At 45.3% G+C, this 19,031-nt stretch overlaps 1 protein-coding gene across 13 annotated transcripts in view; it reads left to right on the forward strand.

Moving 5' to 3' along the window:
- The window catches only part of Dtnb (dystrobrevin beta), a 207,155-nt gene that overhangs the window by 172,411 nt on the left and 15,713 nt on the right, over window positions 1-19,031 (forward strand). For 9 of the 13 annotated variants that reach the window (XR_015045156.1, XR_015045155.1, XR_015045158.1 and 6 more), the window contains 4 exons: window positions 434-519; window positions 1,534-1,647; window positions 3,851-3,947; window positions 7,525-7,545. Coding sequence is in view for 9 of the 13 variants with exons in the window: in XM_085830168.1 (XP_085686294.1) it covers window positions 434-519; window positions 1,534-1,647; window positions 3,851-3,947; window positions 7,525-7,545 (318 nt within the window). In the remaining 4 variants the exon portion in view is untranslated. The remainder of the gene's footprint in view (window positions 1-433; window positions 520-1,533; window positions 1,648-3,850; window positions 3,948-7,524; window positions 7,546-19,031) is intronic. The other 4 variants (XM_085830173.1, XM_085830166.1, XM_085830170.1 and 1 more) reach the window with 1 other exon arrangement.

Raw genomic sequence — 19,031 nt, forward strand, 5'->3', positions numbered from 1 at the left:
ACAGCTAAAAGCACGGGAGTACTCCTCAGCAACAAACATTTGTGAAATCAGAACCTCCCGCTACACTGAAAGCAGAACTACGTACAGAGTCATTTATTGGGTCAAGTGTCTAGGAAGACAAAGCCAGGTAGAAAATCCATCAGTGCCCAGTGTTGTCCGAGCTCACTCAGCATTGGTGGGAGCAACTGAAGACAAACTATCCTAAGGGATTTTTTTATGGTGGTGGAAAATGTTATGAAACTGGTGGTGTTTGGTTACAAAAATGTTTAAATTTACTACGATTATAGAATTGGATATGTTTTATGGTATATAAAAGAAACCTCCAAAATTGAGGGGGGGTGTTTGTTTGTTTTTGATAAATCAGCAGCCAGTCTCAGACTATAGATATATGAATTTGGAAAAAAGCAAAACAAAAAACCTTTCCCCACCGTAGACTCGTCCTCCCACTGATGCCAGCTTCAACTTTGATGCCAACAAACAGCAGAGACAGCTCATTGCAGAACTGGAGAACAAGAACAGGTAAGAATGAGACTTTGTGTCCTAGAGCCAGGCTCACTGCTTCTGCTTCTCTGGGATGGTAACCAAGAGTGAACTTGAACTCACTGTGTAGCAGAGGCTGACTTTGATCTTTTCACCCCCTGCCCTGCCTCCACCCACCTCCTCAGCAAGCAGGAGGACCAAGGACCAGGAGGTACACTGTATGCTGTTGGTTCTCATCTTCTAAGCTCTGTTCTGCCACCCTTGGAGAGTCTCCATGGACTCCTTTCACCCAGTGTCCCTCAGTTCCTGACCCCATTCCTTCCTAGTAGCATTTTGTTCAGTCCTAGCAACGCATCCTGGCCTGTTACACTACATGGAACCAGTCTCATTTTATTTTAAAAAGCCATTTTTTAAAAGATTTATTTATTTTATGTATGTGAGTACACTGTCTTCAGATACACCAGAAGAGGACATCAGATCTCATTACATATGGTTGCTGGGAATTGAACTCAGGACCTCTGGAAGAGCAGCCAGTGCTCTTAACTACTGAGCCGTCTCTCCAGCCCTTAAGAAACCATTTTAAATATTGTTAAAAGGCCTAGGGACCACACATCACACCACTGTGCAGTGAAAGGGGAACCAGAGCAAGGAGACTGGCCCTGTGTAGCGTGATGGGAAGGGAATGGCAGCAGCCTCCAGTCAGTAGCCAGGAGCTAAGGGAAGGGGGAGGATGGAGGAAGAGTTGGGAAGTCCACACAGGACCTAGATTGGGAGGTTGCAAATGTTCTCTTCCCCTGGAGAGGAGCAGGGCAAGTAAAATGTTCCAGTTGTCCTTTTCCCTTCCTGGAGAAGGTTCAAGTTCTTGAAAACAATGTCACCTGTGGGGCAGAGCACCTCAGGAGCCATCAGGTGAAGGTATCCATTTCACACTTGGGTGGTTTAGAAGCCTCAGAACAGAAGGTAGAGAAGGCATTGAGGGGTTAAAACAGCTCGTGAGGGTGGGGGTGGGGGGAAGAACTATCAAACACTAACAGCACCTGGCACCATCCTCAGAGAGATCCTGCAGGAGATCCAGCGCCTGCGGCTGGAGCACGAACAGGCTTCCCAGCCCACCCCTGAGAAGGCCCAGCAGAACCCCATGCTGCTAGCAGAGCTACGCTTGCTGAGGTGAGTACACATCTACCTCCTCCCAAACTGCAGCCTCGGGTGGGGTTCCTGAATAGGGAAACCAAACTAGTGAGACAGAATCTGTTCATCAGAACAGGCTGCCTGCGAGACCCAGCAACCACTCTGGGGAGGGGGCTCCTCAGTCACCATTACAGAGCTAGGTGAGAACTGGACTCCCTCAAATCCCTAGGGGGTGGTGTTTGTCATCTAGGGGTTGTTTTTAAAAGACAACTATGAGTTCCTATCCTGTCACTGCGGGGAGAAGAGGGGCTCATGTTAGTTAACAAGTTACAGGTCTGGTTCTCTTGTCAGCCCTGATGTACAGGCTCCTGTCAGCCTCCTTCAGACAGGGAGGGCTAGGCAGCATGGAGCCTGTGCACCAGCTCTGAGACAGCAAACTGAGGGTGAAGAAATGCCTTGTACCTCCACTGTGGTACAGGGTACAGTGACTCCAGAGCTGAGAACGTGAGGCTATAGGGTCAGGAAAGAACAGAGCTGTATTGGCTCCCTGTTTGTGGTCTCTGGGAGAGGAACATGGCGTGTAATGACCAGATCTGTGATGAGAGCCTTTTCCCCCTCTCTACCACAGAAATCTGTGTGTTCCCGTGACTGAAGACATTATGGAAACCAAGTCTGATGCCCTAATTCTTATCAAACTTTAGATTCTTGAATAATGTGCCTTTCTGTTTCTTTTGTAGCACTTAGAATTCTACATTTGATATTTGATTGGGGTGGGGGGAGAGAGAAGGTAGGGAGATAAGATCTCATTCTGTAGCCCAGGCTGGCCTAGAACTTTTAGCCTTACATAGTATAGGCTGGCTTTGAACTTGCGGTAATCTTCCTTTGTCAGCCTCCCCGGGGCTAGGATTATAAGCCTGCACCACCCTGGCTGTCTCACTCCTAATTATGAAAGTGCTATCATCTGGAATAGCATAGCTGAAGAACAGAGTTTTTAATGCTTTCCTTGGGGACTTAATCATGATTTCTTTTCAGTGAGGAACAATAATTATTGGTTTTTTACTTGTATCCTGTCGTTTAGATTTTAGTCATCAATAAATAGAACATAAAGAATTTAAACCATGCAGATGAATACAATTAGCCAGTTCAGAGTGCTCTTTCTCACAAAGCTTCATTTCAGGATGCACACATCAGTGCACACCTTTAATCCCAGCACTAGAGGCAAAGGTAGGAGGATTTCTTTTAAGTTCCAGGCCAGCCATGACTACAAAGTAAGACCCTATCTCAGAAAGAAAGTAGAAGCATCATTTCAGTTTGGGATTTAGTTGGGCTAAATATTTGGTGGCCCATTGTTCACTGCCACACTTTTGGGATGGTCACGTGGTAAATGCTTTACTAAGAAAGACAGAGGAAGCAAATGCTGACCCAGCAGAGGGAAGCGTCAGCTGTCAGCTGAAGATGCACCTGTGACTAGTTTTATATCTAGAAAAGCCAGAACTGTCCTTCTGGAATCTGTTGTAGAACTGCAGTTACTACAAGTGTCTGTGATAGTGTAAGGACGGAAAAGTCCTTCATTCAGCACAGGCTGGTCCAAGGATGCCATGCATGCAGAGGAGCAAGAAGCAGGAGGCTAGGAGTTCATTTCAGAAGTCTCTGCAGCACGAGGCAAGGAGGGCTGTTTGATCCCTGAGCTAGGCCAGTTGTCTCTACATGTGGACAGAAGTGCAAAGCCAATAGCAGATTAACTAAATAGAAAGACACAACTTGCAAAACTTGTTTCTGGGAGAAAACAAGAATTTCTATAGGATTTTGGATAGGAAATAATTGCTCAGAATTGCTAAAATGAAAGAAGCTGGTGGAGTTATTGGCATTGATCATAAGAATAGAAGGGCTGAGGATGTAGCTAAGTTGGTAGAGTGTTTGCCTGGCAAAACACAAAACCTGGAATCCAATCCCAGTATAGCATAAACCAAACATGGTGGTGCATGCCTGTAATCCCAAGGTTTGGGTGGTAGAGGCAAGAAGATCAGAAGCTCAGGGTTACTCTCAGCTACATAGAGTTTAAGGTCAGCGGGAGAAAAAGGAGACATTGTATCAAACAAACAACTTCTGTTTACCTAGTGTCCTGCAAAAGGCACGTTTATAGGTATTTCTTGTTCTTTTGATTTTGACCTGTATCTATGAGTTTAGGACCTGCCAATCACAAAGTTCCATTTCTAATGAGTTCCAACCTCCTCTCCGGTAGACAAAGGAAAGATGAGCTGGAACAAAGGATGTCAGCGCTGCAGGAGAGTAGGCGAGAGCTGATGGTGCAGCTGGAGGGACTGATGAAGCTGCTAAAGGTGAGAACTGGACCTGTGCGCCCCCTCACTATATCTCAGCAAACCACAGCACACTGTTGGGCCTAGGAAGAGTTTTCAGGACATTTGCGTAAGTGTAGCCTGATTGGATGTCAGTCAGAAATTAGCATAGAGCCTGTAAGATGCCTTAACAGGTAAAGACAAGTGCTGGCAAGCCTGACTACTTGAGTTCAAACCCCAGGACCTGCAGGGTGGATGGGGAGAACTGACTCCTGCAAATTATCCTCTGACTTCTGCGTGCACACACAGAAGTGCACACATACACACAATAAATAAATGTGAAAAATAAAATAATAGTATTAGAAACAGAATAATGCTCTTTGGCTCGGTGGTTAAGCGGCTCACTGGCTGCTCTCCAGAAGACTCACTTTATATTCCTAGCATCCGCACATACCTCACAACCATTGGTAACTCTGGTTCCTGAGGGTCTGACGCCCTTCTGTGATCACCAGGCATACAAGTAAGTGGTATACATACATAAATGCAAGGGAAGCACTCCTAGACATAAAAATAAAATCATGACAAATAAGGAATTAACTATGTATAAATGCCAAATATTTCTCAACTACTGAGTGCTTCTTTCTTTTTTTCTTTTTGTTATTGTTGTTTTTCAAGACAGGGTTTCTCTGTGTTTCATATGGAAGAGAATCACATGATCTAGGGGGCCTAAGCCTGTCTAGATTTGTGCTTCATAACTGGGAGGTTACGGCCTCTTTAAGTACTGTCTCTTGTCAACAGTGCATGTTGACCAGCCTTAGCTGACTGATATAAAATGTTCTCAGACCTTATATCTGACCTTTTTACCATATTAAGAGATACTCAAAGGCTTTATGTGACTAGCTTTTGTGAATTTGTGTAACACCAGCCTAGGGAACACTTTGCCCAAATCTATCTTCTCTCAACTAGGAGACCTCCTTAGTCCTGAGAACCTATCCTAGCCTGGACCATGGTTCCACGACAAGTCATAATGGTGATATGTGCTGGGCAACCTACACAGCAGAGTGAACATGGTGTGGTCTTCAAATACTGAAAGTACCATACTTCAATCTATTTTATTTCAAGACTGACCCTTGAATTAGTCCTCTTACCTGAGCCTCCCGAGCACTGAGAATACAGGCACGAGCCAACCACAGCAGCTTCCCATCCTGTTAAACCAGAGCCAAACCTGACGTACAAGGTAATACTTTGACAATTCTCAGTACAGCCAGGATTTCAGCCTGTGAGGATTGCCCCACCACCACCACCAGCAGCCTCACTATGTAAACAGGGCTGTCCTGGAGCTTGCTAGGAGCTCACTATGTAGACCAGGTTAGTCTTGGACTTACTTAACAAAGCTCCTCCTCCTCTGCCTCCCTGGTGCCCAGCCAATCTCACTTCCTATTCAGCAAGTAGTAACAACAGTCTTTAAATTGCACAATATGTCTCTCGTGGCAGTGTCCTTGCCAATGAGAGTTGGAAATATGCTTGTCTCAGAGAAAGATACTTCCAAGCTGCAGCTCAGTCCTTCTGTGCTGCAGGTGTAACAGGAAGCCTCTGACTCCTCAGTACTCAAGGCCTCGGTCTGCTGCAGGGGGTTGGAGGGATGGCAGATAAGTCCCAATGCTAACAACTGGCTTTCAGCACAAAGAGCTCCTTCCCTGGCTAAACTGGAGCCTCAAGGGATTTCTTGGTGCTGATTGAGTTTCAAGTCCCCCCACCCCCACCCCCTTGTAGGAATAAAAAATATTCCAAATTTCCCCAGCTCCTTTATGTAGCTCCTTTGCAGATCACTCTGTCCTCACACCCAGACCCTTCAAGAGCAGGAACACATATATCTGTTCCTGTGTCCCTCTATCCAGGTGCAATGGAGACCACTGCACCCAAGGACCCAACATAGGTGGAGCTGTCACAGACATACATTGATATATATACTTGGCACTATGGAGGCTTTCTGACCACAGTACCCATGGTGAGGCACAGAAAGAAAAAGCTAAGAGATCAGAGAGACAGTGACCACAGAGCACAGGACGAAGACAAGAGAAAGTCAAAAGGTTTATCTTTACTTCCTTCAGCTTTTTCTACAGTGCTTGGCACTACATTCACCCATCAGCTACAGTTAGCATGATCTTCCCTACCTAGCCTTCCTGTGAGGTTGGAAGAGAAGCCTGTCTTCCTTTCCAGTGCCTTATGCATGACAATTACTAAATAAACCTGTGTCAGAATGACATAGAAGACCTGCCAGTGAGAATTCTAGTCTCTCCTTCCCTCAGACAAGGCCTTGTCATGTAGCTCAAGCTATCCTAGAATGCAGCTTGATGCAAGGCATCCTCTTACCTCTGCCTTCTAGTGCTAGGCTTACATCATTGATGCACCCCAATACCTAGCTCTAAAGTTCTTTCCCCCCTCCACTTTGGGGTTTGTGGGGTTTTTTTTGGGGGGGGGTTCAAGACAGGGTTTCTCTGTATAGCCCTGGCTGTCCTGGAACTCACTTTGTAGACCAGACTGGCCTCGAACCCAGAAATCCACGTCCCTCTGCCTCCGAGTGCTGGGATTAAAGGCGTGCGCCACCATGCCCGGCTGGGGTTTGTGTTTTATATTTGTTTTATTGTGACATGATCTCATGTATCCCAGTCTGTCCCTTTTTTCTCACTGTGTGGCCAAAGATAGCCTTGAACCCCTGATCTTCCTGTCTCAGTGTCTTCTAGTGCCAAATTTCCAGTCATGAGCTTGGTTTATGTAGCGCAGGAGATCAAACCAAGGGCCTCCTGCAACTAGGCAAGCACCTTATCAACTGAGTTGCATCTCAGCCCAGCCCCTAGAATTCTTTTCTAGAAGGCTTTTGGGGTCCTAAAGCGGTTTCCAGTTCTCTGGGGAAAGGGCATGTATGTGCATCCTTGAAGGAAACAACAGAGCAGCTTGGAAGCAAGTGTCCCGGTGTGGTGACAGCCTGGTTACTGGTAAGAGACTAGAAAAGAAGAAAAACACCTGTGGGCAGGTGGAACCATTAGGATGCTACAACAGTGGCTCTCAAACACATCCTATGGCCCTTGGATACATTTTGGGTGTCCCCACTCCCACCAGAGCTTTGAAATGTGGATCTCAGGTGGGGCCTAAATTGTCCATCTCTGACAAGTTGCCAGGTGATACTGATGTTGATGAACCACATTCCACACCTCAGGAACAGCTGCCCTAGAAATGTGGACGAAAACATAACATGAATACTGTGAATGAACTAGAATGATAATTTGGATTTTAAGTCGAGGTTAAACTTTCTCTTTCAGTTTACCTTAAGTAGCCAAGACTAGGCTAGCCAGGCCCTCCAGCAGGCCTCTTGACCAATACTGAAGAAATAGAAGATGAACTAAATGGTCTCTGAGGGTCTTTGGAAGTCATCAGTATATTCAGTAAGTGGTTGGGACCGAGGCCTGCCATTTACTGCATTCCACTGGGACTCTTGTGGAGAATCAGTTCATTGCTCTCCAGATCTATGCTTGGCCAGGTTGGCCAGGTTTCTCCTGTGATGATGGACGGACACTAATGTCTTTTTCTCTTGTGCCTCTTCCCATCTTCACACCTCTAGGAGGAAGAGCAAAAGCAGGCAGTAAGTGGACGTCAGCCTCCCTGACCGCTCCCGCCCTCTGCATGCTCCTCTGCTCCTCATAGATGTTGTATACCCTCCCCTACCCTCTTCTCCCTCCTTCCATCACCACTGATGTCTGAGGAGTTGGTTATGTGCAAAAACCTCAGAAGTTTCCCTCCATTGCAGGGTGCAGTGGCCCAAGTCTGGGTCCTGTTTACCTCGGGGAGCATGTTCTGACTTTAAACCCAAGCTTTTTAAATTCGTGCTTATTTAAATATGCATGATTAGCCAGACTTTCATTGCCTTTACATGTTCTTTTATTTTCTCCTGGTTTTGTGTCTTAAGTGACCTTAATTGCCTGAAACAACTTTCCTTTTTTGTTTGTTTGTTTTGGTTTTTTTGTTTTGGTTTTTTTTTTTTTTTTTTTTTATGGCAGGGTTTCTCTGTGTAGCCCTGGCTGCCCTGGAACTCACTCTGTAGACCAGGCTGGCCTCGAACTCAGAAATTAACCTGCCTCTGCCTCCCAAGTGCTGGGATTAAAGGCTTGTGCCACCACGCCTGGCTCTAAAACAACTTTCTAGTGACCTCAGATCCAAATAATGTGTTTTGAATGAATTTGCATGAAAGTGGAAAGTTCTTTGGATAACTATAGATATCCTATGGTCTGTCTCCACCAGCCTTCTTGACAAAATTAGTGATTTTTTTCCTGCTGTGAGCCTTTGGAGGCTCGGAAAGCAGGTGACTCAGGGTGTTTTGAATGGCATGTGTACTAATTAATTAATGATGTTTGGGGACACTTGGTGTGTGTGGTTTTGCTTCATAGCTGTTAGGTTACATAAGAAAACCAAGGGCCTGTTCGTAATAATAATCTGGGGTAAACTAAATTCAAGAGAGAAATATAAAATGCCAAGTTTAAAAGGAAGTATAAAACATTTCATTTAAAAATGACCCATCTTTTGGGGCTAGAGAAATGGCCCAGCAGTTAAGAACACTAGCTACTCTTGCAGAGGGAAGAGGTTCGACACACACATAGTAACTCACAACCGTTTGTAGCCCCAGTCCCAGGGATTCCAGGGCCCTCTTCTAGCCACCAAGGGTTCTGTATACACATGGTACACATACATGCAGGCAAAACACCTATATACCTAAAATAAGAAATAATTACCCACCTTTCTCAAAAATATGGATTAGTGTGTTAGATTTTATTGATGATTTAATTAATAAATTAAGGTGTTAGGTTTTATTATATGAGTATGTTCAACCCGGAGAGCATTGGTAGTGAGTGGCAGAGGCAAGAACAGTGATGAGAAATGAAGCCTCGCTAAGAGCCCATAAGTCACATCAGCTGTAATGTAGGAAGTTTGCTTGGTTTTGTTCTTGCTTTGTGTGGTTGGCCTGTTTCCCTGACTCGTACAACATTTTTGTCTGTCTCTTAAATTGAATGGTACTTCCCCATCAATAGGTACATTTACCAGAGCAAAACAGAAAGATGGAAGATCAAACCCAGCTTTCAAACATTTTTACCAGGAAGTGACAACTTAGTCACTTCCATCCCCTTCATTATCAGATGGAGTCTCATGGCCACAGTTGACTCAAAGAGACTTAGGACAGGTAGCTCCAGCTTGTTTAGAAGTCAGAGAGACAAGTAGCGAGTGAGGGACCTGAGTCCTTTCTGCCCCTCCTACCCACATCTCTGACAGTCTCTTCCCATCATTCATCATGGCCAGCTGCTAAGACGAGTGCCTTTTCATCTGCAGGGACCGACCTCCAGCACCCCTCCTTCTCTGCATCCCTGTACCCAGAAGCACTTTGTGGGAGTTCATTTCTAACATCTACCTCACTAGCACTTCCTGATATCTCTGTCTCTGAGTGTGACAGCCCAAAGGGACCCATGACTTGGAGGGACCCTCCTCCCTGTCTGAGCTGAGGGCAGCAAGCTGTAGCAGAACTTCTGTGAATGTTACATTTTCTTCAAATGTTATGAAATAACATGTAATCTGTGAAATATGAAATTGTCAACCTATGAGGCTAATTTAATGCTGTCCTTGCTGTGCATGGTGGACATGACTATGACCCTATCACTTGGGAGGTAGAAGCTGAAAGATCAGGCATTCAAGGTCATCTTAAGTAACAAGTTCAAGGACAAGTAACAAGTTCTGGGCTCTCAGAGATGCTGACTCAAGCACAACATACTTGCATAGTGACCTTTCATTCTGCTTGAGATCACCATCTCTTGAGATCAAAAAAGGAATTTTCCACATCCAAGCATTGCCCAAGTAATGTCCTGGTCCTTACATCATGACAGGGCTGTGTCCATCTAAATGGGAAAAGCTCCTGCCCACCCCACAGGGTTTACACTGGACTCACCCATGGTCACATTTGTAAGATGAAAAGATTGCAAGAAGACGAAGTCTTTAGCTCCAACCCTTCTGTGGCCTGTGCCATTGTTGAGTGAAGAAGAGTGTAAGTCTTTTGAGCCAAACCATCTGTGGCCTGTGCCATTGTTGAGTGTGACAAAACTTTCTAAATGAAGAGTTACCTTGGGGTGAGTGGTGGGGCAGAGAGGCAGGAAGATGTCAGGTCCCTGGAACTGGAGTCACAGGTTAGTTGTGAGCCGTCCAGTGTGGTCCTCTGGAAGAGCTGTAAATTTTCTTAGCCACGAAGCTAGCTCTCCAGCCCTACAAGGGTTTATGCTAACTGCTATCAATATTCTGCTCAGAGAACACTTCAAACATCAAATATGTGGGGTTTTGCACCAAACAGTTTTCCAGTTTACTCCAGATACCCACTGGTGGTGCTGTCATTTAACTGTTTATGATACTGACTAACTGGGTGTAACACCAAAGCCTGGGCTAAGGGCTCATCTCACAAGACTGACTCCGACTTGAGATACCTGTAAGCTGTAAGCACTGGGGCTCCAGTTGCCTGCACTTCTGTCTGATTTGACTGAAAATTATTTCCTCTTCCTTAAGTTTGATCATTTGCAATAATGGCTTGCACAACTAAGAGAACCTCCTCTTTGTTGTTAGGATGCAAATGTACAGATAGATAAAGAGGTACATACTTCAAGGTCTAGAAGGTCCCAGTACAGGAGTTTTCCCCTGCACTGGGACACTGCCCGCCTGGCAGGTAGGTGTGCTCACTAAGCCCTTCATTCAAGGTGGTTAGTTTCTGCTTCACAGGGACACTTGATTCAGTCACTGGCTGTTGGTAATTAACTTCATCTCTATTCATGTTCCTCAGAGGTCTGTAGAGGGCACCAAGTTCTAACACTGAATCATGCTGTGGGCTTTCTGGCAAACAAACAGCTCCTTTCCTGAAAGCAGCCTTAGCATACATATACTCTTTTTTTTTTTTTTTAAAGACTTATTTATTTATTTATATGTGTAAGTACACTGTAGCTGTCTTTTCAGGCACCCCAGAAGAGGGCATCAGATCTCATTACGGATGGTTGTGAGCTACCATGTGGTTGCTGGGATTTGAACTCAGGACCTTCGGAAGAGCAGTCAGTGCTCTTAACTGCTGAGCCATCTCAACAGCCCCCACCTATACTCTTAACTTTCTAGTGAGTCTAAAGAATTTTAGAAGCTTTTGTGACTGAACCTGGGACAAAAGACCAAATTCATACTTGTTATATCACAATATTATAGTTATTTTAACTTTGCAAGAACTTGAGAACAGTGGATAGTAGTACTGTTACTTTAAAATGTTTGATGCTAGAGGTCAGAGGTATTGCCATCCTTAGCATATATGATATAGCGCCTTGTACTCCATCCCAAGCACTGAAAATAAGTGAGTAAATAGATATGCACACCTTATTGAGGCCTTGCCTTCAGCCTCAGCCACTCTCTGAGCGCCTTGAGGGCCTTACCTAGCAATCCTTCTGTCTCTCTTCCCTCGCTCTCCTTTCTTCTCTTTCCTCATGGCTTCTTCAGATCAGACTGCTCACTCACCCTGTAGCTTAAGAAGCTCATTCGGCTAGACTGTCTGATATAGGGTTAATCATGACCCAACCATCACGAGTCTGTAACTAAAGGACCTTGCTAGCTCTCTTTACTGTTGTATTTCCAGTCTCTAACCCAGCCTGCTGCACTGCAGATACTCAATAAATATTTGCTGAGGGAAAACCACCATTAGCCAGAAGACTGCACAAGTTAATCATTGTATTAATTGTGAAGAACATAACCAGTTCACGTGCCTGTAGCAGCAATTCTGGTCCAGCTACTCTCAAGAAATAGGAGATCCATTCAGGAGACTAAGTTGTGACGCAGAAATCCTCTTTACAAGGAGTCAGAAAAACGAATTTCAGCTCTGTGTGGTGGCACACACCTTTAATCCCTGCAATCAGGAGGCAGAGGCGGGTGAATCTCTATGATTTAGAGGCCGGCCTGGTCTACAGAGCAAGTTCCAGGACACCCAGGATAATATAGAGAGACTCTTTCTATAAATGGATGGATAGATAGATAGATAGATAGGCAGGCAGGCAGGCAGGCAGGCAGGCAGACAGACAGACAGACAGACAGACAGACAGACAGACAAACAGCAATGACTATGTTCATCCGGATACAGTCTAGATCACTCCAGATCTGGAAGGGCTTAACATCCCAGTTCCCTTAGGAGACATCTCAGATGTTTATTTCCCCCCAGTATAACATATCATCACTTCTGGATCTCTCTCTCTCTCTCTCTCTCTCTCTCTCTCTCTCTCTCTCTCTCTCTCTCTCTCTCTCCCTTCCTCCCTTCCTCCCTCTCTCCCTCCCTCCTTCCCTCCCTTCCTCCCTCCCCCCTCTCTCTCTCCCTCCCCCCCTCTTTTTTTTTTTTCTTTTTTGGTTTTTTGAGACTGGGTTTCTCTGTGTAGCCCTGGCTGTCCTGGAACTCACTCTGTAGAACAGACTGGCCTCGAGCTCAGAAATCCGCCTGCCTCTGCCTCCCAAGTGCTGGGATTAAAGGCATGCGCCACCACTGCCCGGCACTTCTGGATCTCTTAAGGCTCAATTAAAATTAAGCTGTCCATGTATGTGTCCATGGCCTGGGGTCCAACTTTCCATGAAGGATTTCTATGCTCCTCTCATACAGCTCCCAGGTTTCTCACCTCATAACAGAAGCCTGGATATACTTCCAACACAGCCAGGAGTTACATTGACTCTGACTCGCAGTGCTCTGCCACATATATCAGAGTCTGTTTAATACTCAGTCTGTTAGAGCATTAAAAAGAAGCGAACACAAGTTCCATTCTCAAATAGTAGGGACATAATTTTCTGGTTAGTAGGAATGTAACTTTTTGGTTGGCACAATGCCTTAAATATGGAAATATAAGTCAGATTGTTGTCATCCTGAGCCTCAGCTACACTCCTAAGTCTGCAAAAGCTTGGCTTTTGGTGAGTGGATGAATTGATGTACTTCAAGGTAACCCCACAGCCTTTACCCTGGGTCTCAGTCTCTGCATTCACAGCTGTCTGGCTGGATCCAGTGGCCTGCAGATGGCGTGTGGACATCTACCCAGAGTGCATGTTTATCCCTCTTGCTCCTATGCACCCTGCAGGGCCCCAGCAGTTCCTTGTTTTGGTTTTGGTTTCATTTTGTAAGAAGAGGAAATATAATTATGTTCTCATAGAGCTCTGTGAACACTAGCAGGAAGTTTTCAGTGAGAATGATTAGAAAGGAGAAATAATTCTTGGATCTGAGGGGTATACCTCTGTTTTGATCATTCCATAAAAGACAAGATAAGAGGCTTTCTTCTATCTTATTTCCATCCTATACTGTATATCTGTATTTTGCTTTCCTGACTGTAATGTGTATATGATATGAAAACTGTCCCCCATGTTCCCTAGGAAACTCACACACACTAGACTAGAGAAATCTTCCTGAACTCCATGGGAAGAGTGTTGAATTCTAGGATACACACACTCTTTCCAGAATGCTACCTACTATACAGATATCATTTTAAAAAAAAAAGCCAAAGCCAAGACAGAGTAAGCCATGGATTCTAGGTTTAGAACCCCAGAATCTGGGAAAATAGAGGTTCCTGCCAAGAAAACAGTGGAAAGAGATTATTGTGGGTTAGGTGTGGTCTTGGCTGTAATATTCTTGGCCATGTGACAGAGAAATACCTTCTAGATACCTAGAACTGTGCAGCTAAAACTCCAGCTGATCTAGCCAGGCAGATATGGATCTGGAATCACCACTGGCTCAGAGGTGCTGAGCACCATACTCTCTTCTCCTCTAGAAGAGGGGCCTGTGCTCTCAGACACAGAGCCATCTCTTCAGCTCCAGGAGGAATGTTACTGGTATCATCATACAAGTGGAATTTCAGTTCGCCTCATTGAATTCTAGAGTATCACTGATTGGTAGGTGTGAACTCTCACCCTCTTACTGACCTAGCTTTACAATTATAACCGCGTCCTCCAGGTCCTATCTAGTCTTGTTTCTTTTTTTTTTTTTTTTAAAGATTTATTTATTTATTATATACCTTCTAGATACCTAGAACTGTGCAGCTAAAACTCCAGCTGATCTAGCCAGGCAGATATGGATCTGGAATCACCACTGGCTCAGAGGTGCTGAGCACCATACTCTCTTCTCCTCTAGAAGAGGGGCCTGTGCTCTCAGACACAGAGCCATCTCTTCAGCTCCAGGAGGAATGTTACTGGTATCATCATACAAGTGGAATTTCAGTTCGCCTCATTGAATTCTAGAGTATCACTGATTGGTAGGTGTGAACTCTCACCCTCTTACTGACCTAGCTTTACAATTATAACCGCGTCCTCCAGGTCCTATCTAGTCTTGTTTCTTTTTTTTTTTTTTTTAAAGATTTATTTATTTATTATATGTAAGTACACTGTAGCTGTCTTCAGACACTCCAGAAGAGGGCGCCAGATCTCGTTGCGGATGGTTGTGAGCCACCATGTGGTTGCTGGGATTTGAACTCTGGACCTTCGGAAGAGCAGTCGGGTGCTCTTACCCACTGAGCCATCTCACCAGCCCCTAGTCTTATTTCTTATGTGCAGCCTGAGTATTTATTTGGTACTGTCCACTGGACACTTTTCTCTTAGTGAGGTTTCTGACCATTTATCTAAGAATTGGTTTTGAAATCCTACATTGGGGACCCAATGGAGATGAGAAAATAACTTACCCATCTTACATAGGGGTAGCCAACCCAGGAAAAAACAGGAGAATTCTAGTCTTAGAATTATGAACTTTCTTAACTAAGATTTTAAATATCAACTTTCTTTTTGTTCTTTGAGTTTATTGTAAGTCATAGTACGTTGTGCTTCGTTCCAGAAATTCAACATGCTTTCTTCCTTCCACCAAGAAAAATAAACACCTTGCCTTCTACCCTTTTGAGTCCAGAAGTTCGTCTTAGCTTCTATATAACAGTGATTCAGGTAGAGACAAAATCATGATTGAAAGCCAAATGCACACTACTACCCCCTCCCAATAATGTTGATTCACTTAGAGAATCTTGGAATCCTAGAAGACCGCATAGGTCTCCACATTGAGACTGGTTATATATGGGTCCTGAGTTTCCCATCATGGTGTAAAAACAAACAGATGCCATTCTCTGCAGAGGGACCATATGCAGACCTGTTGGGGGCCTTATCCTTCCATCAGATACACAATAGAGAAAAACATATTCTTGGAGCAGAGCAACATCATAGAAAGTCTCAGTACTCTATGGGGTGTCTGGAAACCAGGTTTGACTTTTAAAGGTCATGATGGCCTGTTTTTGTAAATGGGTGCTTGCTGAGGCAGGATGTTCCAGTGCCTCCTTCCCTTGCTTCAGTTCAGCCCAGACGGGATATATCCAGCTGCCTTTGGATGCTGGTCTTTTCTCTCGCTGCTCCCATGTTATGCATGCACTGTGGCTCCCATGCCCAATCCTGACTCCCAGCAGTTGATGAGGTAGTTATTTTCTCATCCTGCGGCAGGGCTGATGCGGTGGAGACAGCCCACCCTCTCTCCACAGTGCCAGCAGCAGCTCAGAATGGTGTGTGATGCTTTTACCTGTTCTCTGAGGGGAGTTCTGGGCCCAATCTTTATCTGCTCCCAGTCTCCATTCAGCTGCAGTTGCAGTGCCTGAATTTCAGACTTATAGCTCCTTTCTCCCTGGATTTTGTTTTTGTTTTTCTGAGAAGGCACCTGACGACCAGCAGCAAAGAGGCCAGTTTGTTTAATTTAAATACACTGCGGCAAAGTGGAGGTAATCGTCCACACAGGCCATCTGCTGCCTGGCAGGTATCCATGAGTCAGGGAAAGAGATGGAGACTGAAATGTCCTCCATCCTGTTGTCATGATAACAGCCTGTCAGGGAGGTGGGGGATGTGGGGAGGGCAGGGCTTGCTCTCCATGTTACACTTTTTACCACAGACCTCTCTGGACTTGGCTACTTGATTATAATATGTACCAAAGAGATATAAAAATCTTACCTGTTCCATATGGAAGAGATGAGAAGGACGTGCTATTTATGGAGTCCCTACTGTGTGCCAGGCACCATACTAGCGATGGCGAAAGACAGCCAACAGCTGTGCCCTGATAGTCCTTACCTAAGACAGTGCCCTTTTCTCTCTGCAGCTGGACCTCTGGCGAGTGTCTGCCTCTGTGTCTGAGCTCCCCTTGCTCTGGGGAGGGACCGCTGTCCTCAGTTCACCTTCTCTGGCAGTCTCTGTACCTGTTTGGCTCCAGTATTTGATTTGTGTTCTAGATAGGGGACTAAGTCATCATCTGCATTCTCCTTTCCTACATTTCTTGTACTTGCTGGGAATGAAATTGATTCTGCTGTACAAAATCACAGTAGTGGCTGAGATTTTGGTTCAATGGTAGAAGGCCTAGATTCCCTCCTACTAAAGGAAATCAGGGGAAATCAAAGTTAGCTTCAGTCATGAGAACGCTTGACTGATTCATGTTCCTTTTGACCTCCGGACTGTGGTAATATGATGCAAACACACCCAGGCTTCTCCTCGACATTCGAGGCCTCCTACTGATTTGTTTATAACCTGGTTGACCACTGTGAGTCTCAGTCTGTACATGCATGAAATGAGGTAGGTCATGAGCCCCCTGAATATAAAAACGTAATTTCCACACACTTTCTGGAGCCTAATGCAAAACTTGCTTGAGTTTTCAATGTTTTTGCTGGTTAGAAAATGAGAACCAGCAGTCTGGACTGCCTCTCAGATTAGAATGTGCCTCTAACTCTACAGTCCCAGCAGAAGATCCTGTCTGCATTCAGGGAACCTGGGTTACAGGGCATTTATTGTCTTTGCTTATTAGTTAGACAGGTGATTGGCATGCAGGATGCCAGCCTTAGCTCTGGGTTGTGTCGTAAGTGCTGTGTCAGGAATCGTGGAAGTTCTGCTGTGTGTTGTGGCCAGTGGCCTACCTTCCTTGGAGTCATCCCACTAACTCTTCCACTTTTGCTGGGGATTTTGTTTCACCCTCAGATTCCCCAGCACCCCATACCCACTGTGCTGCTCATTCTAGGCTACTTGCTCTCTAACAGAGAGGCAGGCAGTCCCTGTAGAGAGGGTCTCCCTTGACCATATCCCTGCTGTTGAGACAAGGTGCTAGTATACCATACTGCAGTATCACAACTGTGTTCTTAGTGTCTCCTAGCCTCAGCCTGCAAGTACCCGCAGGGTGAGTGAGATACAGCAGATCAGAGGGATCACTCAGTGTCCCACTGTGCACCACACATCCAGTGTGCATACACATGATCAGAAGGCCTTTTCCTCCGACTGTCATTCCAAAGCTAGTCCTGTACCACGCAGGGCAGCTTGTTCTCTGTGCTTCTCATCAGCTTCACTTCTTCAAGATCTCTGTGTGTAACATCTCTGGTATTGGTTGGATATGTGAGGAAGGTTAGCTATAAGCAGAACATGTCATCAGCTGACCTTGAGACAGGGATGGCTTCAGAGGTGCATGCTCTTCTCTGACAAGGGTTTCTACTCAAGCCAAGCAAGAGCCACTTGGCAGAGATGCAATGATTTGGTAAAGATCATGGATCATAGCACTTTTTATCTGAAAAATACCTCAAATGTCATCTACTATCCTCCTGTTTATAGATGAGAAAGCTGGACCCTGAAATGGCAACGTGTGTGTGTGGGGAGGGTATGTATGTGTGAAACCAAGTTTCTAACTTCTATTTCCAATCCTTGTCACTGACTCATTCCTATCTCCCTGTGTGCTCACTGGGAGAGCTGGGAGAGCCTCTCAGAAGCTGCAACTTCCCTTCTTCAGGTGTAGAGCTGTGCTGCCAGGTGCTGGCATTCACGGACAGAGAGCAGAGACTGGATATTTGGACAGGCTATTGGACTCAGGGCCCTCAGTTTCTCACATTAGAGAGATATTTTTCTGGTTACTGTTTCTTGCCCTCTTCCCTCTCGTGGGCCTCTTTCTGGGGGCCTTTAGCCTGTTATTGGGGCCTCTGATTCGTCTCCCCCTCCCCCCCAAATCTATCTGCCTGCTTTGTCAACCAAATTCCAACTGTGATTATTCTATTAAAGTAGTTACATCAAAAACAAAAACTAAACCACAGTAAGTTTGGTGCATGGATTATTTATTGTCACATAGCATCATCCCAAATACTGTGGCTTATAAAAACATATCACCAGGTGTGGTAGTATATGCCTCATCCCTCCAGACTGTGTTATACAGACTGTCTCAGAAAAGCAAAAAGGAGAAAAGCGGGAGAGAGGGAAAAATGTCGCTCATTCCACAACTGCTATGGACCAAGAACCCTGCAGAGGCTCTAACAAGGCTACAGCCAAGGTCACCCAGGCTACAGTCACCATCTTCTATAACCTGACCTCAAAAGTGCCCTATGTCCCATTTGTCTGACTCATTACAAGCAAGTCTCTTGCCCAGCCAACATTCCAGAACCAGAGATTATTCTGGGATGTAAGTGGCAGGTCACTTTGGACTGTCTGAGATCTGGCTACTACATTTAGTTAGCTAGTTAGAGAATTTCACAAAAGGATTTTCTAATGATAGATGGATTTATTACTCAGTGGGGATTATTGTCTGCCCTAGCTACTTTCCTATAGAAGGAAGTGTGGGAAACTAAGAAACTGTGCCAAACACGATGGTGTAGTAATGGAATGCAAACAAAACCACATAAGAGCTCCAGGTCTCAGGAAGATGCCCAGCCTTGAGGCTGATGCCTGGGATCCAGCAGGCATGCATGGGTAAGGAGTCACATAGAATAGAGGGGACTTGTGCCCCTGAGAAGAGAAGGCAGTATGTGGCCTGTTGGCAAGGGAGGACACAGTCTTTTCAACACAGAATGCAACATTGCCAGCACACTTGGGTGGTGGTGGTGGTGGTGGTGGTGGTGGTGGTGGTGGTGGTGGTGGTGGTGGTGGATTAGAACTACAGAGTAAGAGTCTCTTAACATCCCTGGACCAATGAATGGCATTCCATACCCAAGACCAGTCCTTCTCAGGCAAGACTGAAGCAAATGCATATCTATGAGCCACACCTGCCCTGGATGTCAGAGTGCTCATACTCTACCCAAA

The sequence above is a fragment of the Mus caroli genome, unplaced genomic scaffold (genome assembly GCF_978045245.1).
Source record: "Mus caroli unplaced genomic scaffold, Mus_caroli_1 scaffold_14, whole genome shotgun sequence".
Classification (NCBI taxonomy): domain Eukaryota; kingdom Metazoa; phylum Chordata; class Mammalia; order Rodentia; family Muridae; genus Mus; species Mus caroli.